Genomic DNA, 23,176 nt, shown 5'->3' on the forward strand with positions numbered 1-23,176 from the left:
TAATGACGGTGAAAAAAGTGATTATTCAAAAATATTATATCTAAACTACTCTCTTTTACTAATTTGATAGTTTTGAAATCATTTCTGTTTTTAGTAATTTGATAGTTTTGAAATCACTTTTTTGGTATCGAAGATAATGTTTTGTCACGAATCATTACTCTCCATCTATCATTCTAAAACATGCTTTGTTTTCAAAATCTTTTCAGTTATGTAATTTAAATTTTTTAAAAATTATTGTAGATAACATTGATAATGTGAATTCGCTCATTCTATTAACGATAGATATCGATAGACTTCTATTAATTTATATAGTCGTGTTGATATACACTAATAGTATCTTTAATAGAATTAGTTTTGTTGTATTAGGCAAATTATTTTCCATCATTTTTCTATATTTGAAATTATTATTTTTTTATTTTGTATTTGAAATTGTAAAATTAAACATTAAATAAAATTTGAGAGATTAAAAAATGTACCTAGTGATTTTTTAGCATAATAAAAATGATTTTAACTAATTTAAAAACCGTTCTCAAAGTTACAAATATAATCTACAAAATACAAAATACAATGGTTGAATTTTAATTAGTTTCTATTTTGTCTCTCAAATCCAAAAACAAAAAAGTGCACTTTAGACGATGTTGAATGAGAATCTCGTCAATTGGAAATAGTTGCATCGTTTTAAAAGTTGATCCGGAGCTCACAATTTGAAATTAAAGACAATAAAATTGACAGGTCAACTATATAAATAGCAAAATAAACAAATAATCATACAAATAGCAAAATCCAAAAATTAATTAAAAACAAATAATATGAATCCATGCAAACAACCCGCTTCAACATTTAAATAAAACCTCGCAAAAATTAAAAACTCATACGATAACAAACCACATATAAGTAATCAATGTATCTGTCAAACATCAAAAATCAACCCTAATTGATAGATTGTGATTTCTATACACAACTCAACATTCTCTCCATATTACAATCTCAATACACAAACTAAAAAAACCATTGTGCACAAAGCTCTTCGGTCGAAATCCATAAAGCCATGAAGACAAACAAAACTTAAAAGATGAACGATAGAATCCCTAAACTTCTCAAAGCAAATATAATGGCGTTTTTATAAGCAAAGATAGTGTTGGAGCTTCAACACGTGATAGTTTAAAAGCTATATATATATATATTTTTTTAATCTAGATAAATTATAGTTGATGGTCATTTTATAAATAATAATTAAGGATGTAGCAACAGTTTAAAAATTTTGCAAATATAGCAAAACTATTGTTAATAAACTCGTATAATCTATAAGTGATAGACTTTTATCATTGATAGAATTTGAAAAATTTTGTTATATTTGCAACTTTTTTAAATTGTTGTTATATATTTAAATATTTTGAAACTGATTGCTAAATTTGCAACTATCCCTTACATTTATGTATTTATCCTTTTTATATTTTAAATTATCGAGTAATACATTACGACAATATGATACACGATACTATGCTTTAATTAACTTGATATTTTAAAGAAAACAAAACAAATCAAATATTTATTATTATTATTGGTGTAAATGTTGATTACGTGAAAAATCAAATCTATACATTTTCGTAAGGTGAAAAACCACACACACATATATTTGTAAAAGAGAATATACTCCGTTATATACTAATTCATCATCGTTTACCATCATCACAAAATGGATGTTTTGTTGAACCACATATTTAATAGAAAAGGACAAAACCACCGTTCTTTCATCATAAAGGCCGTTCGTTTAATAGATATTATATTCACAAACCTCCTTCTAAAATTAAAGCACTATCAAGTGATAATAAAAAGAGAAGTTATACATACACACAATCATACTAGCGAGCTCGACTTTACAAGTCTTAGAGGGACACCTATTAACGATTGTCACCCCCACTTTTAAGAGAAGGTTCATCAATGTTTTAACCTTTCTACTTTGAAGGAGCCATTTGTTTTATACATATTATCACGAATCTACAAACACATATTAAATATGCTTGTTTATTTCACGAGATTTCACTTTCTATAACGCAAGATATAACTTTATTTGTTGTAAAAAATTAAAACTCACGTTATATTTATTTTTCAATACCTTCCAAACCGGTTTCGTAGGATTTTTATACTAGAGATTAGTAGAGTATGATTAGTTAAAAGGTGATTTTGAAGTTGAGAACTTTCAAATGTCTAATTTTAATATATGGATTTTGATCAAAAAAAATTAATGGTGATTTGATGATTTTTCTTTTGTATTATAATAAAAATATATTTATTTAATTGTAGAAAAATTTGATTTAGGAAATTTAATAAAACATGAAGACTAAAAATGAATTTGATATTGGGAGAGTTGCATTGATTGGAGGAGGAAGAACATGTGTAGACCCAAATTGGATAGTGAGGCGAATTCTTTCGCTCTAAGTCCGAGTTGAGTTAGAGTCCACATTCTTTTCTTTTGAAAATTAATATTATAAAATAAATTTGGGGGAAAGATCTTCATCTCTCTCTCTCCTGGTCGGCCTTCCGATTCCGATCCAATCCCAGCAGCGCCCCAGCTGTATCCAGTTTCACTTCCCCACCGGCGGGACCTCTCTTATAAGCGCCGACATAACAACCCATTTCTAGTTTTCACCGTTCTTCACTTTCAAACCTTTCCATTTCCGTTAACACCCATTTCTTCTTTTGATCTTTGCTTCTCCTCGCCATGAACTAAATACCCAGGTTTTTTTTTTTTTTTTTTTGAGTTAGTTCATCGGTTTCTCAAGCATCTACTTTCTTCCTATGGCGGCGGAGCCTCCCAGTTGGCAAGAGGGTATGTCCTCTGACAATGTAAAAGGCCTCGTACTTGCACTTTCTTCCAGTTTCTTCATTGGTGGGAGCTTCATTGTCAAGAAGAAAGGCTTGAAGAAAGCTGGTGCTTCAGGAATCAGAGCAGGTATGCTTCTCCGGCGATTCTGAGATGTGTAATGCAATGTGGGTTTGGAGTTTATTATTTTGAGTTTTGGTTTAAAATTTCTTACCCCAGTTCGTTTTGGGATTGCTTTTAGTCGGATTTGGTAATATGGGTGTCGATTTGATGTCATTTCCTATGTGGGTTTAAGTCACTGGGTCGAGTTTATTAGAGATTTGATTTGGCTGTGTTGAAACTGTTCGAGTTTGTTCACACTAGTTTCCTTCTAAATTAGGCGAGAACGAGTGAGATCTTTGGGGGTTTCATTATATCTACTAAAAACTTCTCACTCTTGTAGTTCGTTTAGTTTTTGGACTTGTTTGATTTCTTTTAGTTTTGTTATAGCTTTTACTTATTGATTCATTACAGGAGCGGGCGGATTTACTTACTTATACGAGCCGTTGTGGTGGTTGGGCATGATAACAAGTGAGTTTCAAACACCCTTTGCGCTTGGTTATTGATGTCTGAGATGCCGATTGCAAGTTGCAACAGTATCGATTTTCGATTCAGCTAAAACATTTCAGAAGAAACTGATCTGTGCCCTGAAACCTGTGGAAGCATTGCTTCTTGAAACCCATGGATTCTATTATAGATGGATCTCTTTGATGTCAGTTGTCTTGTCTCTTTAACTAATCTGATCATTATGGATTTTACACATAGTTTATAAGTTTAAAAACAAGCTATTTTTATGTACTAACTAACTATCAAGCAAACAAATTCTTCAATGTTGTGTGACTTTAGTTGAAATGTGGAGTTAGATCTGATGGATCACTATCATTTTAACAGTGATTGTTGGAGAAATTGCTAATTTCGTAGCGTACGCATTTGCACCAGCCTTATTAGTCACTCCTCTTGGAGCTCTCAGCATAATAATCAGGCATGGCTCAGATATTGCTCAATCTGAAAGTTCAAATGTGTTGAACTCATTGCTAATTCTTGATCTTGTTCTACAGTGCTGTTCTTGCACATATCATTTTAGGGGAGAAACTACATATTTTTGGTGTTCTTGGTTGTATTCTATGTGTGGTGGGCTCCATAACCATTGTTCTTCATGCACCTCAAGAACGTGAAATAGAATCCGTGACAGAAGTTTGGCAAATGGCAATGGAGCCAGGTATAAAGGGTGCTCTCTGGAATCAGTTGTTTCGGTATATTATTTTCATTTCCGTAGTCTCATGCTTCATGAAGGTTTTTTTTTTTATAACAGTAAGCTATTTTTCATGGCAGCTTTTCTTTTGTATGCGACTCTGGTCATAACCTCTGCTATTATACTTATATTCCACTTTATACCTCAATATGGCCAGACACACATAATGGTTTACATTGGAGTTTGTTCCCTTTTGGGTTCTTTATCAGTAAGTACTATGTGTTCGTTATAAAGTGTTCATAATATTATCTTTCCTTTACATCCTTAGGAAAAATTCACGTGCCATGCAGGTTATGGGTGTTAAAGCTCTTGGAATTGCCATGAAATTGACAATATCTGGAGTAAATCAATTTGTTTATCCGCAAACTTGGCTTTTTGCTATAATTGTAACCACATTTTTGCTTACTCAGATGAACTATCTGAACAAGGTAACCGGATGTCTTTATTTATCTTCTTTTTCTCTTCTTTTCTGCTATGATCTTCCAGAGATTCGTTTTTCTTCATCTCCAATTCTTTATTCTACAGAGTTCATATGAACTCAACATTAAAAAATATTGCTCCTGAACAATTTGGTCCTTTCAACTTGAAAACTAGTGTTACGATTTTGATGTGATAATTTAACACGAAAAACAAATTGGTTATCAAGAATTCCATGATATTTGTTTACCTTTTCTTCTACTTCTCATTGCAGGCCCTGGATACTTTTAACACTGCTGTTGTATCTCCCATATACTACGTGATGTTCACATCACTGACCATTTTGGCTAGTGTTATCATGTTTAAGGTATATTCATAATGTGATCCATTAGTCTTTTAGTGATCAATTGGTCATTAATACACTTGTTAAGGACGTGTTTCTCGATCAGAATACATGGAAAAAAGAAAGTTTCCACATTTATTTGGGGCTTGTTTGGAATAACTTTCTAAATGCTTAAAAAAAAACGTGCTTTCAAGTGCAAAATATCTTTCCAAGGCTCTTAGTAACCATTAGGTTCTTAGCTTTTGAAAATTAATCCTATTTCCTCTCAATTTTGTAAGTTGATGTTCACCTTTCATAAGTAAAAGTGTTGAATTATTAGTGAAAAACAAAAGGTTATAAAGTAGAATCCTAAGCTCCTAGAAAGTCATTCCAAATAGCTCATTCATATCGCAATCTTTATCGTTGATTGAGTTATAATTCATAATGGGCTCATAGTTCAAATATGTGCAAATCTTAGAAGTGTACATCATATCAAGAAGCATACAATACACAACATATTTACAGTCTTTCGGATTATCTTTTTGCTCATACAAACTGCTAACACCCTCTTTGCTATTTGTCTATCGCAAGATTTTCAATACTGGAATGGTAACAAAAACTGCTTATTCATTTTCAGGATTGGGATAGGCAGAGCCCATCACAAGTTATCACAGAATTGTGTGGATTTGTAACTATTCTTTCTGGGACCTTTCTTCTTCATAAAACAAAGGACATGGTTGATGGTATGCTCTTGATATTATTCTACTGAAACATTGGCTGGCAATGCCACTTTTGGCCATACCCAACTTTTATCCACCAAACTTTTAGTTCATGTTTGCAAGTGAAATCACTCTTGTTAGGTTTAAAATCTCTCCAAAATCACCTCTTACGTTTTGAAATGCAAATACTAATAGTTAGGTTTTGTACCATCAAAGCCCTGTTTCATAGTAAATGTTGATTGCTTTTACGCACCTAATCTTTACTTCGAATATGATATTTGATTTTGATATTTTACAGGTGTATCGACATCATCGCCAATACGACTTACGAAACACATGGAAGAGGATGAATACAATGGATTGGAAGGCATACCTTTAAGACGGCAGGAAGCAATGAGATTACCATGAATTAATATAATACTCGTCGTTGAGCCTTATGAATTCGATTAATATTCTTTAAAGAAAAACTGCTATAGAAGTTGGGAACGTTTTCGATTTGTTCTCATTCCCCACTTCTATTGTAAAAGTATTCTTCATTTTGTGCATACAAAAACTCTCCCTGTATAAGAACATGATTGTAATTTTACAGCCAAATTAGACTAATTTGAGAGGGAGATATCAAACCTCTTTTTTTGTGATCCAATGGCCATGAAAACAGAAATATTTGAGTTCATAGATCCCACTTTCAATTTTAATTTTTTTTTTAAAAAATTACTTCTGTGTGATCACATAAAAGGGTAAATCAAAGGGCTTTTATTATTGTTTTAAGTTTAATAATAGTCGTGTATTTTTCTTAATACAATGTTTAAAGTGTAGCTTTAAAACCTAAATAAAATAGTAGCAAATTAATCAATACACATTGGTATCAAAATAAGAACTTAGAGAGTGGTTGAAATACTTTTTTCCAGTCATTTCTGATTAATAATTGTACATAGCACAATTATCATGTCCTCGTTGAACCTTTTTCGATCCGAATGGAAAATCGATCGAGAGATGTGGTCAAACCGAAGACACAGATTGTAATCTAATTCAAGTTTATAATGAAAATTATAATTAGGATCGGTTTGGATAATTAAAAAAGGAATCTGATGAAATGACAAAATTATTTTATACACAATCTACTTTACAAACTCATTTATGGAATTTTATCCTAACTAAATATGGATTCAAAATAACTTTTAATTTTTACGAACTACTTTTCCGTAAGAAAAATTTTCTTCTTTGCTAAGGCTTTACAACAAATAAGGTTGATTTTTTTATTTTCTCATGGTAAGTGGAAAGAAGGTAAGCTTTTTTGCTATTCCAATCTTTTATTTTATTAATCATCTTAAGGGTGATTGTTACAAAATCAGTGTGCACTTAAGTTGGAATCAAACACTCGTAGATATAAAAAGAAAAAGGGAAAAGTTGTTTATTTTAAACAAATGGTAAGTCAATCATTATTTCTAGAGATTAATTAAAAGATTTCACTGTCCCCTTTTCAAATATTTTTTAATAAAAAGTAAAGAAAAAATAAGATATATATTTTTTTCCCCTAAAGCTTCTGTCTTTACAAATTCATCTAAGATTTGAAAAAAACTATCTACTCATATAGCAAACTGTTCGTCCACAAATAGTGATATAAATATACAAGTGTGATATTGCAATACTTTGTAAATATTTCACTTCATAACATCCATTCAAAAAATGGTACTTTAAGATTGTTATTTGGAATAGCAAAAGAAATATGGGGAAATGGAAATGGAAATGTATTTGTAATACATCCCTTCCTTCAACTACAATATTTCATTCAAATCTCATCTACCTTACAAACACAAAGCATAAGGTTTATGTAGAAGTCTCATGTCTCTCATCCCATTTCAACATCATCGTTGGTTTCAAAATGAGTCTATAAACTTACTAAAGTTCAAGGAATGACTAAAAGATTAGGAAAGGGAAAAACAAAAAGGCCTCCAATTTCAAGATTAACATGTCTATGAAGAATTATACACCAAATAGATTTACCTAAATATTTCACTTCATAACCCTCCCACCCCATTTGAAAAGCTCAAGAAGCAGTGTTATTTAAGACAGTAGGCTTAATAACAACAAAAATGCTCACCCATTTGAAGATCACATGATGCTCAAATTTAAACTATAAGAACATTACCCAACATACCTTTGTCATTTAGTAAATCAACGGTGAGACGCAGGGCTGATGTAGACCTCCTCTACTGGGTGTCCATTCAGAAAAGTCAATCTTTGTTTAGAGCAACTAATAGAAGAACTATGACACTAATTAACTAACTACCTTCCAATCCTATAGAACAGATTTGGTTTCGGATGCGACATTGCCTCGGTATATATCCATCAGATTTGGGATTTCATCCAAATGCTTAACAATATAATTCTCCACAAATTCTCTCTCCCCTCGGAAAAACAACTGAGCACTCTTTTCGTTCTTAAGAAGATTTTTCACCTTCAAAACCTCAAGAACTTTGTACCTCGGTCGGAGCCGCTTCTCGACTGAATACTTGAATAACACAGGGTAACTAATTAGAGTTCCTGGATCTAACTTTGCAGTGTTGAAACAGAAATCTGCAACATTCCTCAATTTATCCTCCGAACAAGTTAAATAAGGTGGAAATTTCTTAAATGCTGTAAAAATCTCATTCTCAGACCATCCTAAACTCTTCATAACATTTATTTTCTTCTTCCAATTTGAATCACTCATTGAAAGCACTGTAGTAACTGCATGAACAAACTTAAAATCCTTAGGTTCAACGCCTAATTCTTTAACCCTTTTCACTGCATCAATTATTCTATCAACATTTTGTACAATAGTTCTAGGGTTCAATTCAATCATTTTCGCTATATTCCTAGAAGGTACTCCTTCACTGACCAAAATATCAATGTTAGATCGCAGAGTACCCTTGGAACTATAAGTTAGAAGCCACGTATAACGACAAATAGCAGCAGTTACATTTTCATCCGTTTCAAGCATTTCCTTTATGAGACGAAAGGATGGTTTCAACTGAGAATCTAAGCTCCTGAGAAGAATCCCAGGGCTTGATAGAATTACCTTAGGAAGTAAAGAACCGACGATCCCGTTTTCCTGGAGGAACTCAAATTTAGGCTTCAGATTGTCGGATACTTTGGATTGAAGGATTGAAGGTTGCCTCGAGACCAACTTGGCGATCTGTGAATTCTCGAATCCATGAGATTTCAAGAAACCGATAATGGCTTCGTACTGCTGAATGTGTTTTTCATCGAATCGGAGCTTTCGACCATTGGAAGTAGGAGATCCAGAAGACAGGCCACATGAATTAGTGAGGAATTGGATGGTAGAAACAGAGGGTGAAGGCAATGTAGAAGTAGAAATGGAATTGAGAGAACGTTTATGGATGAAATGAAGAAGAAATGTGGAGGAAATTTTGAACATTTCGGGATTTGATTGAAGAAATTCAAATAAGGGTTTAGGTTTAGGGTTTTGAATTTGAAGGCCACAATTTTGGGCGTTTCTCTTATATAATATAAAATATTAGTATTTCCATATTATGTAAACTTTTGTATATATATTTATATGGGAAATTGCAACATTAAAAAAAAGTGGTAAATTTAGCAATAATAATTAGAGTTGTAACTACATTTTAAAAAAATTACAAATATAGCAAAACTATCATCGACAAATTTTGCTATATTTATAAATTTTTTAAAATTGTGTTATATACTTAATTAATTTGAATTTAATTGCTAAATTTGCAACTATCCTTGTTTATATCTTTTAGATCGTTTAATTTGAGTGAAATTTTATAGATTGTGTGTGTTTTTTAATTTGACCAAAACAAGTAAAGTTAATGCAAATTTGACGATAAAAACACGTGAAGTCGTGACAAATTTATATCTTCAATTTCAATTCGAATACATATTAATTTTCAATTAAACTCAAATTTAACTTTTAGTTAGTTTCAAATTGTATTTTTCATAATTAAATTTTGTAAATGACGTGATGATTTGTTATCGGTAAATTTTTTTTCTTTGGTTCGAGATTTATGAACGTATGTGAGTGAATGAATCTTAAATAAATAAATATAATAGTAATTTTGTTTGAATCAATTTAACATATCAAACATAGTATGATTTAAATTTGGAAATGAAGTTTAGAATTAACCAAATTTTAATTTGAGATAAATTCAAGGTCTCATTCCTAATTTAATTTGTAGCACAAAAATTTGGAATATAGTCCATTTTAAAATTGATATGAATAGAATTTTTCAATTTTAGGATAAAGTTGAGATTATAGCTAATTTGAGATAAAAACTTAGAGTATATGTAAGTTAATTTGAGTTGAAATTTGAATTTGGTGTACTTCTTTTATCCATTTTTTTTTCTTCTTTGCACCTCTCACCTCTTTTCGTTCCTTTTCTATTTCTTTTTCTCTTTAAAGAAAAAAAGAATTTCCATTTTTTTTACCTCTTTTTTCTTATTGCCTCTCTATGTTTTTATTTGTATTTCTAGGTGTGTTGGGCAAGTCACCATATCATTGATGATGGTTTGCATAGAGATATCGAACAAAAAGTTTTGTGTTGGTTCATATGGAGATTGATCATGTCAAGATTTAGGTAACTCTATCTTATCATTCCTTTTGACTATTTACTATTATGTTAGATTTTTTGTCCTTAATTTTAAATTAATTAATTAATTAATTAATATTTTGATGATAACAAATTCAATCTTTTATTAATAAATTTATTATTTTGAATAGTTAGCTTGGAACAATTATTCTTACGTCTCTTGAATCACAATTGAAAGAAGCTTAATGAAAAAATAACCGAGATATGATGTGACAAACAAATAATCAACCAAGTAGAGAAAGTCACTTCGAGCAATGGAAGAGTAATACACGTGACTTTTGTTTTTTGATTGATTTTTAAAAAGAAAATAATTTAATATTATTATTTATCTTTATGTTTAACGACTAATGATAGTGAACTTGTTGTATTAGGCTTTAAACAAAGTATTTTTTAAAAAATATATATTATTATGTTATTATTGTGTTTGTATTAAATGCCTAATTGAGTTTAAATGTCAATCATTCAAATTTTTTTTACTTACATGACTCAAAATGATTTTGTATTTTAGTATCTTTCCCCTCTTTTGAATACTCCATTTCCCTCACACTTTTAAGAACTTTGTTTAACTTTACAATCCTCAAAATTTGCAAAAGCCACGGTTGTTATTCCCTTTAAAACTTTCAATTTTTGTTCTTGAAAGAGTTCTTATTGTATTGTGAAAATTAATTATTGTAAGCGTAAATTTATATACTCACTCTTTTTAGAGAGTTTTCTTTTGTCTGTTTTTAAAACTTTAACATTTCATGACTAATTTGTAACAGTTCAACTCCAAGTGGATGTAAGTCAAGTTTGACTAATAGTATCTTCTTTTCTAATTATTTTTTCATTTAATTTTAGATGTATATTTTTTGTGGTTGAGTTTGATTGCACACTCTATTACGTATTTTAATCAAATGATATGCATACATTTTTCATATAAGCTTTCCTCTTTTTGTGTGCCATCTTCTTTCATGTTATGATCAACCTGTTGGTTCTTTTTTTGCTATTACAGCATCTGTTTTGAAAGAAAAGCTTTCATCCTTGTGTGCATCTGGAATATTAGCTGACCATGAACTTCAAGCGCAGCTGCAAGAACATCATCTGAAAGGGTGAGCTTATGCATTCTGTACTCGATTGAAAGAAAAAGGGTAAAGAACACCCAAAAACCTTTGATGAAAGCAAAGAAAATGTCATTGAGTAGTATGCAAGATCTTGTTGAAAGAAACCACCAAATAGACAAAAACTTAAACTGAAGAAAGCTAAAAAAGCAAAGGTAGGGTGCAATATGTTAACTTTCTCAATAAGAACCTTCTCATGCATGCCAACCTAAGTAATTAGACTAAAACACAGCACCCATTGTCTCAACCAAACATAAATTGTTTAGAGATACTTAACCAAAAGCTCTTCAATCTAGTTGATGGTTGACCCAAAATAATCTGGAATTCCAGAGTTATCTGGAATAATTCATTGTATCCTCGTTTTTCAGATACTTTGATGGAAGGATTGATATTTTCACCATTCATTAAACATTGAGATCGAGAACACTTTGAAGGAAATGCAATGTCACATCCATTTTCAAAAACTGCACCAATTTTCTCTTCATATGACTCCTTGGATGACCCTTTGGCTACCAATTCTTGACTCAATGAACCAATCTCCTTCTTATCTGTAGTCCCTTGTTGGACATCCAACAAAATAGATTTGGCCCATGCAAAGATGACATGCACAAATCAAGAATAAATCAACAAATTGGAAGAGGATGGAACAGATTCTGAAATGAGGCAATATTGTGAGTGAATTTTAAGGGTCATGGACACAAGGTATTTTTGCAAATTTCGCTGCCGAGAGCATGGTTCCCAAAGGTCCAGAATGGAAACTGGGAAATCAAAACTCCCACCAACTCGAAGGCTAGACCACAATGGGAGCTAGTTAGCTGCAGAAGTGATGCCGTTTATATGAAAACAGATGATGGTTCTATACCTTCAATTGTTGCTGATCATATCGGTGTTTACCTTGGCTCAGTTAAAGGTAGAGGCAGTATCGTTGAAGTAGTAAGTGAGGTCAGCCTGGTCAAGTCTTTTGCACCCGCTGGTGGAAATGTTGATGCCACTGCGCTTCAAACACCTTTAGCAAAATCCATTTCTAATAAATCTAAGGCATCTTCTGATGGTGGGTGATTCAAAGGGATAATTTGATGCGTCTGGAAACTCTAATGAAAACAAAGTTCAGCCGCTGCAGATGAACAGGCTAATGCAGAAGAAAAGTTCAAGAAAACGTTGTATGGTACTGCTAATGATGGTAGCAGTAGTGATGAAGAGGATGTTTCAAAAACTCGAAAGCTACACATTAGAATACTAGATAAACCAGTTACATCTCCCACAGTTGATGTGAAAAAGATTAAAATTGGGAAAGATTAAACGGTTCTGCCAACTTGACTCTGGAAAGCCGCCTCCACCTCAAGCAACTTCTGTGCGACCTGGACAGGTTCACATATCCTTTTTAATCAACTGGTGTTTAAATTAGCTTAAAAATAAATAAAAACTGGTGGTGAAATGCTCAATTATCTGCAATGCATCATTCCTCTCTCTAGCTGTAACAGTAACGTTTCAATTGTTGTTTTAATTCATTTTTATCATTTTCAACCGGAATTTCCTCATCCAGCTTCCCCGTGGTGCTGCTGCTTCCATATGCTCTGTCTTGTTTCAGATGACTGTGTTAGCGCATCTAGAGCAGAATCATCTTTCAGATGCTCTGTTTTCATCTTGTTTAGATGAAGCTTTTCTGGCACTTGCCAAAGACCATTCTCGAGGAGCTAATGAGAGAGCAGACAAATGTATAAGTGCCAGCTTAAAAATGCCAAGCTTAGACAACTTTATCAGCACCAATCAGACTTGATATAAAACTCAATCAAGAAAGCAGTCTAATTGTTCTAGGATATTACTATACAAACCTCACCTTCAAGTTGTTGGCAATTTCCACCTGCCTTTCCTATTTTCCTCTTGCCTTTTCCATGTCTGGTAGATCAGTCGAGTCAATAAGAATAGGTAAGAACATTACTACCCATTACATTTGCAATCATTCTATAATTGTTTACTTTTTGAGAAAAAATTGAAAAACAAGCCAATTTCCAGGGTGTTATATTTATGAAAATTTCGTGAAAATAATAAGATTGTTATTTGGAATAGCAAAAGAAATATGGGGAAATGGAAATGTATTTGTATTACATCCCTTCCTTCAACTACAATATTTTATTCAATTCTCCTCTACCTTACAAACACAAAAGCATAAGCTTTACCTACAACTTTCATGTCTCTCATCCCATTTCAACCTCATCGTTGGTTTCAAAATTAGTCTACAGGCTTACAAAAGTTCAAGGAATGACTAAAAGATTAGGAAAGGAAAAAACAAGAAGGCCTCCAATTTCAAGATTAAAATGTCTATGAAGAAATATACACCAAATAGATTTACCCAACTAACTGCCTTAGTTTGGATGCAAAAACAACACAACTCTCCCACCAGAAAACAGGGGGAGAGATCTTGAAAAGCTCAAGAAGAAACAGTAGTCTTAATAACAACAAAAAAGCTATCCCCCTTTGAAGATCATGATGCTCAAATTTTGAACTTTAAGAACATTATTAACTTGCAACATTGCCCCGGTATATGTCCATCAGATTTGGGATTTCATCCAAATGCTTAACTACATATTTCTCCACAAAAATTCTCTCCCCTTTCACAAATACCGAAGCAATCTTTTTGATTTTAAGAAGATCTTTCACCTTCAAAACCTCAAGAACTTTGTACCTCGGTTGGAGCCACTTGTCGACTGAATACTTGAATAACACAGGGTAAGATATTAGAGTTCCTGGATCTAACTTTGCAGTGTTGGAACAGAAATCTGCAACATCCCTCAATTTCTCCTCTGAACATGTTAAATAAAATGGAAATCTCTAAAAAATCTCCTTCTCAGACCATCCTAAACTCTCCATAACATTTATTTTCTTCTTCCAAGTTGAATCATTCATTGAAAGCCTTACAAAAAGTGCATAAATAAACATGCGAGCCTTTGGTTCAATGCCTAATTCTTTAACCGTTTTCACTGCACCAATCACTCTATCAGCCTTTTGCATAAAAGTTCTAGGGTTCAATGTAATCATTTTCGTTATATTCCTAGAAGGTACTCCTTCACTGGCCAAAACATCAGCGCTAGATTTAAAATTACCCTTCAAATCACAAATCAGAAGCCTTGGAGAACGACAAATAGCAGCAGTTACTTGTTCATCCGATTCTAGAATTTCCTTCATGAAAAAAAATGATGGTTTCAACTGAGAAACTAAGCTGCTGCCAAGAACCCATGGTGTTGATAAAATTAACTTTAAAAGTAAAGGACCGACGAACCCGATTTCCTGGAGGAACTCAAATTTAGGCTTCAGATTGGTGGATACTCTAGATTGAAGGATCGAAGGTCGCCTCGAGACCAAATTGGCGATCTGTGAATTCTCGAATCCATGAGATTTGAAGAAACCGATAATGGCTTCGTACTGCTGAATGTGTTTTTCATCGAACCGGAGCTTTCGACCATTGGAAGTAAGAGATCCAGAAGACAGGCCACATGAATTAGTGAGGAATTGGATGGTAGAAACAGAGGGTGAAGGCAATGTAGAAGTAGAAATGGTATTGAGAGAACGTTTATGGATGAAATGAAGAAGAAATGTGGATGAAAATTTGAACATTTGGGGTTTGGATTGAAGAAATTCAAGTAAGGGTTTTGGTTTATGGTTTTGAATTCGAACGCCACAAATTTGGGCGTTTCTCTTACAATATTATATAATATGAAATAAATGTGTATTGAAATTTGAACAGAGCTTTTCAATAAAAATAATCAAACTATTAATACTTTATGAAAAACAAATCAAATAGTTTTTTTCTATATTACCATTTTTAACGATCCTTCCCTAAAATATAAAATATAGAGTTTATTACTACTTTCATATTACGTAAATTTTGAAAATATATTCTCAAAATATTATATATATATATATATTACCTATGAACAAATAATAACAATCAAATAACACAAAACAATAATAGAAATTAAATAATAACACAAAAGAAGAATAAGAAATAAAATAATAATAACAATGAAATAACGTATAAATAGAGTTGTGAAAATAATAGTTATGAAACAAATATAAATAGGAGACAAAGAAAATTATGAAAATGATAGGAAGTTAGTAGATAAATTTGTAATTTAAAAATCATCTAGTAATATTCAATTTAATTTAGAATAAGCATAACTTTTTTTTCTTATTCTTTTTAAAGATAATTTAAAGATTTAAACCAATTATCGAAATAATGGAAATTAAAATCATTACTAAAATCTACAAAATCTTCCCATTAATTTTTTTTGTTGATGAATAATAACAAATCTTAAAATCTCCTCAAATCAAATTATTTTTAGGAAAATTTGGAAAAATAGATTAAAATTATTTACCATAGTTTGTTATATTTTCATTATATTTATTTCAAATTATAGGAACATGTATTGTTGTATATTTAAAACAATTTTGATGAAGATAAAAACACTAAATACTATTTTTTTTTCCCCTCCAATTTCTCTCTTCAAATGCACACCATAAGAGGGGTATATTGTTTTATGAAATTAACCCCAAGCCTTTTTTGGAAAAATTTAAAGGCATTTGTGAAATATATGGTTAAAAAAATGGTTTTGCTTGGTAAAAATTTGTTTTGATATAAGGAGATATTTAAATTTATAATAAGAGAGTTTTAGAATATAAGTGAACCATTCTATTAAAACTAAAAACCTATTTCTAATGAATTTATTATAACTTCTATTTGAAATCTTTTTCCAAAACTACTTTTTGTTATCCTAGGGTCTAGCGTGAACGTCGTCGTTTTGGCGGCTGCCTTCAATGGGAAGCGAGCGAACTATATAGTTAATCTCCAAACTGTCTTTCTCCGGAGACATTGCGGCATTTTAACCATGGATTCTGCTGCCCACGCGTTGATCAAGGTCGTAGGTGAAAAATCAAGGAGGGCTTCTCAATTATGGCTTGAAGGTTTTATTGATGCTTGCTGTCTTCACCGTGTTATCATCCTCTGTCGCAGGTTGAACTTCTATTTTTAACTTCACTCTCTGTTTTTCTATCACTGTGAATACTGGACTGGGAGGATTGTACGAACAATTCTGAATTATGATTTATTTTTTTGTTCTGGGTATTTTTATAATTTCATCTGAAATTGAATTTCAGGTCGAAAAAGCTTTTGATCCGGACGGGTCAGTGTTTTTTATTAAATGGGTTAATCTTCTTAGGAAGGTAATTGTTCTCCGGTTTCTTATCTCTCTCTCTGCTCTGCGTTATTTTTGTTGATTCTGCTGTAATTACGCTATTTAACAATCTTATTTACTACCTTTATCCGCCTACGAGATTCTAACTTGTGTTAGGAGTGCAAATGAAGTTTCACATTGGTTAGGGAAGGTATTGGTTATTGGTGTATCTTAAGATTAGAGCAATTATCTCTGTTGGTATGAAGTATTTCGAAGTCGTACTGTTATGGGGATAGGTGTAGGTTATGTTATTCTTATCAGATTGTTGTAATTAGTCCTAATTGGATAGTATGGCCTAGTTTATGTTAGCAATTTGCATTCTTTCTGTCCCCACATTTGAACGAACTACGAAGCTAGATGATTTGAAATTTATAATCTCACTATGTTTCTTTGATTGATATGGAAATTTGCTTGTATCTTTGTCAATTTGTCCACTTAAGATGATGCTTCATAAGATAATTTATAAGTCTTGGATCTAATAAAAACTAAAATTTGTCTCTATGTCAGTGGTCTAAATGAACTGACTTAGGAACCTGCTTCTGGACTCTTTCCTTAAAAGTTTCTCTCCTCCCCTCTCTCTTTCTAGGGCATGGGGGAGATCTTCACATTCTTGTGTCTTGTGGATTATGGTTTTGTTTTGTATAATATAACCTCATGATATATTCAAGACACCTTAATTTGTTCAGAGATTATTTCAATGTCATTAAAATTTTGTCAGCACTTTCCCTGTATCATTTTTTTTATATACAATAATGTCAAACAATGAAAAGTCAGCATGTTTCTTGATTTTCTTTTTTGCAGTCTTTTGATCCTAAACTCAGTTATCATCCCAACACTACAATGGATATTACCTGATCAGCAATCTGTGATTAATTCTCACAAGTTGAACGCATTTGGTGCTACTTTAAAATTATATTCCTTCTTACGTCTTGGACTGATACAACTTTTTTACGTAAGTACGAATTTGATGCCGCGTTTATAATTGTGGAACAAATTAAGTTGTTTTCTATCTGCATCACATAGAGGCCCTCTTTGATAAGCATTTGAGTATTGATTTTTAGCTTTTGAAAATTATGCCTACAAACACCTTTTCCACCTCTAAATTTTGTGTTGAGTTTTATGATGTCTACCATGTTTTTAAATTCCAAAAACCAAATGGTTACCAAACGGGCATTAGATTTTCCAACATTTGCTGTCAAAATTAATAGTAGGAAAAGAGAACCACGTTTTAAATTACGCTTATGAAATTTTCTTTTTGTAAGCTTATGAATATTCTTATGGATTATAATATTGGTGTTTGACAAGACAATTTCTTTGCTGTTTCAATACGACTGCAAACTATGATTGTTGTACTCAACCAGTTTATATGTAATGACTAAAACGATTCACAAAAGAACCTTGAATAACATATTTATTATTGTGTTTGTTTCAATTATTTTTACTGACTGATTGTTTTTCTTAATATTGCTTGCAGTTGTTTTGGTTTTATCCAATGTACATTTTCAGCTTCATTCTGAGCAATATCTGGTATTTCTTTCCCCTCTATTTTCTTTAACATTTTCGCATTTTTTTTTTTAATCAATTTTGCCTAACTTTGGTCGAAGTGTTTTCTATTACTTATGAACTCCTCAAACCACATTGTTTAATGTTTGAGTTTTTAGTTGCATAATAAGTTTAGATATAACATTTATTCTGTTAACTTTTACATTTAAAGTTTGGACATATGTCGTTATACTCATTACATTTGGATGGAAGTTGTTTTCCCAAAGTAACTATTTGTTGTTCTGAAGTTTCTAAAAAGTTTCTATCTGATCCAGGTACAACGATATTGCTAAACATGGGTTTGCTGCAATGGAACAATCTGAACCAACAGCAGCAAACCCTTCAACACAAAATGAAGGGTCTTTCAATACTGCTCAAACTGGAAAATCAATTGGATTGGGGAGGTAGGTTTTTAATATGGTTATTGGTGATTTCTGAAATGTTCTTGGCTGCTTGTTCGATGCACTTTTCTGCTTGATAATTGTTGACCTAAAATTGTTCTCAGGGTTGTAATAGGAATAGGAGAGCAGCTATATTCTTTACTTCTGATCAACTCCTTCTTCCTTGAGGTAATAGCATTGGAAATTAGTTTTACACTTTTGCTCTTATGTTTTCTTTTCTACTTCACATGGTTATATGTGCTTATCTTTCTTTTACTTTAAGCACTTTTAGACGCTGATTTGCTTATTTACAGCTATATACGCACATCACATTCTTCTACTTCTATCCAATTTCTAAGTCTTGTTTTCTTATACATGTAGGTCTATGCTACTGGTTTCTTGCCTTTAGTGGGAAAGACACTCAATTTTCTGCTTCTTTCTTGGATGTATGCCTACTATTGTTTTGAGTATGTAGTTCTTTCCCTTATAAGTTTTGATGTCTATTGACCATTCACTTGACGAACTATTCAATTCAATTTTTTTAAAAAACTTGTAGATACAAGTGGAACCTTTCAGATGTGAGTCTTGATAGGAGGTTGGACTTTTTTGAGTCTAACTGGGCTTTCTTTGCTGGTTTCGGTAAGATTACATGACTTGATCAATTTATTTAGTTTAGTTTCTATATTTTGCTAATTTTGATTGTGAAGATTAATGAGAAAAATCTACTGTTAAATTAATTCAATCCAATGCAGCTCCATATTATTCCGATGTTGATTATAAAGATTAGTTTGTCTGTTTTTCAGTGAGATGACTATTTAGTTAGTTTGATAGAAGAAGTATTGAGTTTGATAATTATGATCAGAATACAATAAAACAAAAATGTGAACATGAGCATAACACAACTATACATAAAGACATATGTTTGAATCCTCACCTCCACATCGTCGAACTAAAAAAGAAATTACTATAAATTGTGGAGGGAGGGTGGGAAGAATTAAGAGTTCTGATATCAAGTGTTGCTCAAGGGATCGTTTTCCAGTTCCCTATTACCTTGATTTACCCATATAATACCATCATTTCCGTACAGTTCAATGTTTCTTTATTCTTGGCTTGTCTCCCTACCTATGTTAAGACAGCCACGATTATAATTCGCAAGTGGGATATCTTGGCCCATGGCAGTAACATTTAACTCTTTGGTTGACAAAATTCGTACAAATGTGAGCAATGGCTCCTTGAGCAAATATCAACAAGTATTTGTTGACGTTAGATTCTCTCATGACATTTTGCTTTTATTTCATATTTTGGAGTTTGGCTTTTTTGCACTTGACTGCTGTGTCTCTGATTATTAATTGAAATTTGAGCTCGTTTCTCTTTTCTTGTCATGTTATCATTACGTAGTTGTGAATTGTAGACAATATGATATACTTTTGAGAAGTTTGAGGCATGCCAGTTTAATTGTCTTTCCAGGTAGTCCTTGCGTTCTTGCTATATTTTTCTTCTCACCACTTGTGAGCTATGCAGTAATGGCTATCTTATTTCCACTGGTAAATTGAAACATTTTCCTTCATTTCATCTCTTCACACACACACACACAAACTCAATTCCTTTCAAATATGTAACAATGTTGTGCTTCCTGAAATACTCACTTCTTACTCTTCCTGTTGCTTTTCATCCTATGTACCTGTCAGTTTGTTCTGACAGCCACAGGCTCCGTTGCCGAGCAGGATATTTATTCACAAAGAGCAACTTGGAAATGTGCAGGACTGGGGAGGCTTCCAATTTTCTATGCTGCAAATACATTGTCGTAAGTTACCTTTCTTCACAGTTTACCCTAAACTTGTATTTGCAAACAATAATTTATTGCGATCTGTATAGAATAGAAGTTGACTAAATGAGACAAGAAAAAATGTTTTTGATGTTAAACAAATGTTGCAAAAATCTCTCTGGAATTGTAATTGGCGGGAAAAACAGCAGCTATCCAAAAGATGGACAAAAGAAAGAACATAAAGATCATAGATAGAGGTTATGACTTTGTGCTATGTATTATAAGTATTTCTAGAAAGCTGCAAATGGACAAATTAAATAGAAATTCATTAGTAGTACAACAAATTGTAGAGAGTGAACGGTGAACCACGAATGGAAAACCTGAAAAACATTGACTATGAGATATTTTGAACTGTCCCTGAAGTAAGGAAAGTCAAGTATAGCCTGCCAATGTTCTTTCCCCTTGTTGATTGACCTTGCAGGATGAAGCTCTTGACTCTCTTCCCTCACGAATCACAAGAAAAGATGCAGCAAAGCAAGGATCTATAACGAGCCTCGGAATCTGGGTCAATACACATACATTTTATGAACAGTAAGCCAAAATTCACTTGCCACTGCCCTCTATTCTGAACGTTTTCTGTTTGTTCATTTATTTTATAAAGCTGTCTGCCTACTGCATTGTCTCTCAACTATTAATGTCTAATGGAGCAGAACTCAAGTGGCTAAAAGTCAGATACTACAATCCCCCTTATCCACACAGAAACGATACAATAGGCGAAAACAAACCATAGCTCAACGCGTAGGCACAGTTCAGAAGATTGGTTGCTGTGTAAAATATCAAATAGGTAACAAAAGATTGGTACATTGCAATTCACGGGACGGATAGATAAGAATCTGTGAAGCTGAATGATAATATTGGTTTGGAAATCTATCCACCACTCTTTTGCTGTAACCTTGTTAAATTATGTACATAATCTATTTTTACTGGAAAGATTGTTCCAACTCTGTGTTTCACTTCCTTGTGTAAATACATGATTTAAGAATGGAATGCTTCAAAGTTGTTAATGAGACGAAAGCTAAATTGATCCTGGGCATAATTGGAAAGAAGAAAAAGGTATTGAGATGATTTTGCTTATCATGTTTTGACATCTTTTACGTCTGCAGAGAGTTGAAAGGCATTTGCAAAGGCCAAAATTCAAGTGAGAGAAGAAAATAGTAGTAAGGTATGAATTTGATGAGTTTTCCTTTTTCTTTTCTTTTTTCTGTATGGTCAATGAGAAATGAACATATTGAATCTGACAATGAATATAGAAATAGAAAGTTAAGAGTAAAAGTTTGGTGTGTGGAGCTCACGCGCTTTGTTATTATTATTATTTTATGTATTATTTTTTTTTATATAAAAAAGTTTATTATTAAACTTCATTGTTTGTAGCTACACCTAACAGGAATTTGATTGGACCACGTAAGCTCCATATTTAATTCTTCTCACCCGCTCCAGATGTTATGTAAACTGCTCTCTTGGCCTTACCTAATAATACAAACACCCATCCATCACCTCCACTCTTTTCTTTATATATATATTTACATCTTTGATTTTTCTTCTTCTTAATAATGATAATAACATTGTTGTTATTATTATTAAATTAATGTTAATACAAAGGCTGACTTATATTTTGAGTGTAGATTAATGATATGTTACTAAAAAAACAAGAAAAGTGTAAAAATCACTTTAAATTTTTTGTTAAAACTCTCAGACTTGGACTTCAATCTTACATGAATTGTAATGATTATATAGGTTTGAGGATTTCATTTTTATTATTTGTAGGTTTGGCTTTTATAATTATTGTAAATTTGAGGTATAATTTTAATACTTTTACAAGTTTGGAGGGTTCAATAGCTATTATTAAAAGTTTGAAGATGTAATTGCAACTATTACCGTATAACTTTTGAAACGATTTTTGTAATTTTCAAAAGACATCAAATCTGTCCTTTTCCATGATGTTAGAGAGATTACAATTGACCCCAAATGCTAAGGTTTCAAAGAATGAAGTTGAGAAGTTTGCTCTCTCAGCCCTTTGTTTGCTATGAAAACATTGCTCAACTCATGTGCTAGAGACATAGCTAGGCTTGAGTATAAAGCAAAAGACTTCGTAATGTTCAAATAGACGTTCAACACATCAACAACTTCTACATCAAAATTGAGTTGACAGTGATTTAGGGAATCATTTCTTTTTTGTAAAATGAAAGATATGAAGATTCTTTGAGATCTTTCTTTGAGGGTCATGAATGTAACATCTCATTTGTTTCCAAAAAGAAAAATGACAATTATTCTTTTCAAAAGAAAAATTCATAGGGAGTGTATACAAAATCTTAATATATGAATATATATATATATATATATATATATATATATGTATGTATGTATGTATATATTAGAGATTATTGATAGAAAGCAATAATGTGGGTGTGGGGACAACTGAATTTGAACAGGAAATGATGAGTACTCCATTAAACTACAATTGTCTATTTGGATTTTCTTTTCTTCTTCATCATATTACATAGAAAATGCAAACCCAATTAATGGCTTCTTCTTCTCCTCTGCCCTTTTCTCTTCCATTTATTTCTATCAACTTTTTAAAAACAAATCTATTTGTTTCCATAGCAATACTTAAATGCATTACTTGTATTAATCATATTCTCATCATATATATATATACAAAATAGATGAGAATTTCTTTTGTATCTTACTAAAAATATAGAATTTTTGTGTGACGAATTATATGATAAAACGAGAGAATGTGTATGTGGTTTTCAACGAGACTACTTTACTTGTTAGGGAAGTATGCTATCGACATGGTAAAATAAAATTCTAATATATTAAAATCGACAATTTGAGCATGGCTCGTATTAGAACATTAAGGGTATGTTTGAGAACAATGCTTAGGTCTAGTTACGGATTAGGACTAGGATTTAAAATAA

General features: G+C 31.9%; 4 protein-coding genes across 6 annotated transcripts; 2 read left to right on the forward strand and 2 right to left on the reverse strand.

Moving 5' to 3' along the window:
• Nucleotides 1-2,389: 2,389 nt before the first annotated feature.
• Nucleotides 2,390-6,246, forward strand: LOC101219862 (probable magnesium transporter NIPA4). Its single transcript, XM_004135300.3, has 9 exons — nucleotides 2,390-2,953; nucleotides 3,338-3,394; nucleotides 3,755-3,845; nucleotides 3,922-4,082; nucleotides 4,196-4,323; nucleotides 4,406-4,543; nucleotides 4,807-4,899; nucleotides 5,492-5,597; nucleotides 5,872-6,246. Exons 1-9 carry the CDS (start codon nucleotides 2,800-2,802, stop codon nucleotides 5,979-5,981), a joined length of 1,038 nt encoding a protein of 345 aa, XP_004135348.1. The 5' UTR covers nucleotides 2,390-2,799; the 3' UTR covers nucleotides 5,982-6,246.
• Nucleotides 6,247-7,872: 1,626 nt separating this feature from the next.
• On the reverse strand, nucleotides 7,873-11,288 carry LOC116403949 (transcription termination factor MTERF5, chloroplastic-like). The gene is made up of 2 exons (XM_031885899.1): nucleotides 11,241-11,288; nucleotides 7,873-8,832 (listed from the first exon to the last, which is right to left on the reverse strand). The coding sequence occupies exons 1-2, from the start codon at nucleotides 11,286-11,288 to the stop codon at nucleotides 7,873-7,875; spliced, it is 1,008 nt and encodes a 335-aa protein (XP_031741759.1).
• A 92-nt stretch (nucleotides 11,289-11,380) lies between these two features.
• LOC116403869 lies at nucleotides 11,381-14,997 on the reverse strand. 2 transcript variants are annotated; one of them, XM_031885721.1, is made up of 3 exons: nucleotides 14,561-14,997; nucleotides 13,116-13,179; nucleotides 11,381-12,977 (listed from the first exon to the last, which is right to left on the reverse strand). In XM_031885721.1, the coding sequence occupies exons 1-3, from the start codon at nucleotides 14,893-14,895 to the stop codon at nucleotides 12,819-12,821; spliced, it is 558 nt and encodes a 185-aa protein (XP_031741581.1). In that variant the 5' UTR covers nucleotides 14,896-14,997; the 3' UTR covers nucleotides 11,381-12,818. The 2 variants fall into 2 exon arrangements, with proteins under 2 accessions (XP_031741581.1, XP_031741582.1); XM_031885722.1 differs by having other exon boundaries at nucleotides 13,121-13,179; nucleotides 14,561-14,995.
• A 1,080-nt stretch (nucleotides 14,998-16,077) lies between these two features.
• LOC101220099 (protein EI24 homolog) lies at nucleotides 16,078-21,335 on the forward strand. 2 transcript variants are annotated; one of them, XM_031885036.1, is made up of 12 exons: nucleotides 16,078-16,291; nucleotides 16,435-16,500; nucleotides 17,313-17,463; nucleotides 17,986-18,038; nucleotides 18,329-18,457; nucleotides 18,559-18,622; nucleotides 18,815-18,879; nucleotides 18,990-19,072; nucleotides 19,901-19,977; nucleotides 20,122-20,237; nucleotides 20,680-20,789; nucleotides 20,909-21,335. In XM_031885036.1, the coding sequence occupies exons 1-11, from the start codon at nucleotides 16,167-16,169 to the stop codon at nucleotides 20,744-20,746; spliced, it is 996 nt and encodes a 331-aa protein (XP_031740896.1). In that variant the 5' UTR covers nucleotides 16,078-16,166; the 3' UTR covers nucleotides 20,747-20,789; nucleotides 20,909-21,335. The 2 variants fall into 2 exon arrangements, with proteins under 2 accessions (XP_031740896.1, XP_004135349.3); XM_004135301.3 differs by having other exon boundaries at nucleotides 16,081-16,291; nucleotides 18,815-18,900.
• Nucleotides 21,336-23,176: the final 1,841 nt, after the last annotated feature.

The sequence above is a fragment of the Cucumis sativus genome, chromosome 5 (assembly GCF_000004075.3).
Source record: "Cucumis sativus cultivar 9930 chromosome 5, Cucumber_9930_V3, whole genome shotgun sequence".
NCBI classification, from domain to species: Eukaryota; Viridiplantae; Streptophyta; class Magnoliopsida; order Cucurbitales; family Cucurbitaceae; genus Cucumis; species Cucumis sativus.

Coding starts and splice junctions, on each gene's coding strand:
- LOC116403869 (XM_031885721.1), bottom strand. CDS start 14,895: ATGTTCAAATTTTCATCCACATTTCTTCTTCATTTCATCCATAAACGT. Junction 13,180..14,560: donor GAGTTCCTCCAGGAAATCGG/GTTCGTCGGTCC, acceptor CTGATCTACCAG/ACATGGAAAAGGCAAGAGGA. Junction 12,978..13,115: donor GCCAACAACTTGAAGGTGAG/GTTTGTATAGTA, acceptor CTCTCTCATTAG/CTCCTCGAGAATGGTCTTTG.
- LOC101220099 (XM_004135301.3), top strand. CDS start 16,167: ATGGATTCTGCTGCCCACGCGTTGATCAAGGTCGTAGGTGAAAAATCA. Junction 17,464..17,985: donor GACTGATACAACTTTTTTAC/GTAAGTACGAAT, acceptor TATTGCTTGCAG/TTGTTTTGGTTTTATCCAAT. Junction 18,901..18,989: donor TATGCCTACTATTGTTTTGA/GTATGTAGTTCT, acceptor AAAAACTTGTAG/ATACAAGTGGAACCTTTCAG.
- LOC101219862 (XM_004135300.3), top strand. CDS start 2,800: ATGGCGGCGGAGCCTCCCAGTTGGCAAGAGGGTATGTCCTCTGACAAT. Junction 2,954..3,337: donor TGCTTCAGGAATCAGAGCAG/GTATGCTTCTCC, acceptor GATTCATTACAG/GAGCGGGCGGATTTACTTAC. Junction 3,846..3,921: donor GCTCTCAGCATAATAATCAG/GCATGGCTCAGA, acceptor CTTGTTCTACAG/TGCTGTTCTTGCACATATCA.
- LOC116403949 (XM_031885899.1), bottom strand. CDS start 11,288: ATGCATAAGCTCACCCTTTCAGATGATGTTCTTGCAGCTGCGCTTGAA. Junction 8,833..11,240: donor TTCTTGCAGCTGCGCTTGAA/GTTCATGGTCAG, acceptor AATGGTCGAAAG/CTCCGATTCGATGAAAAACA.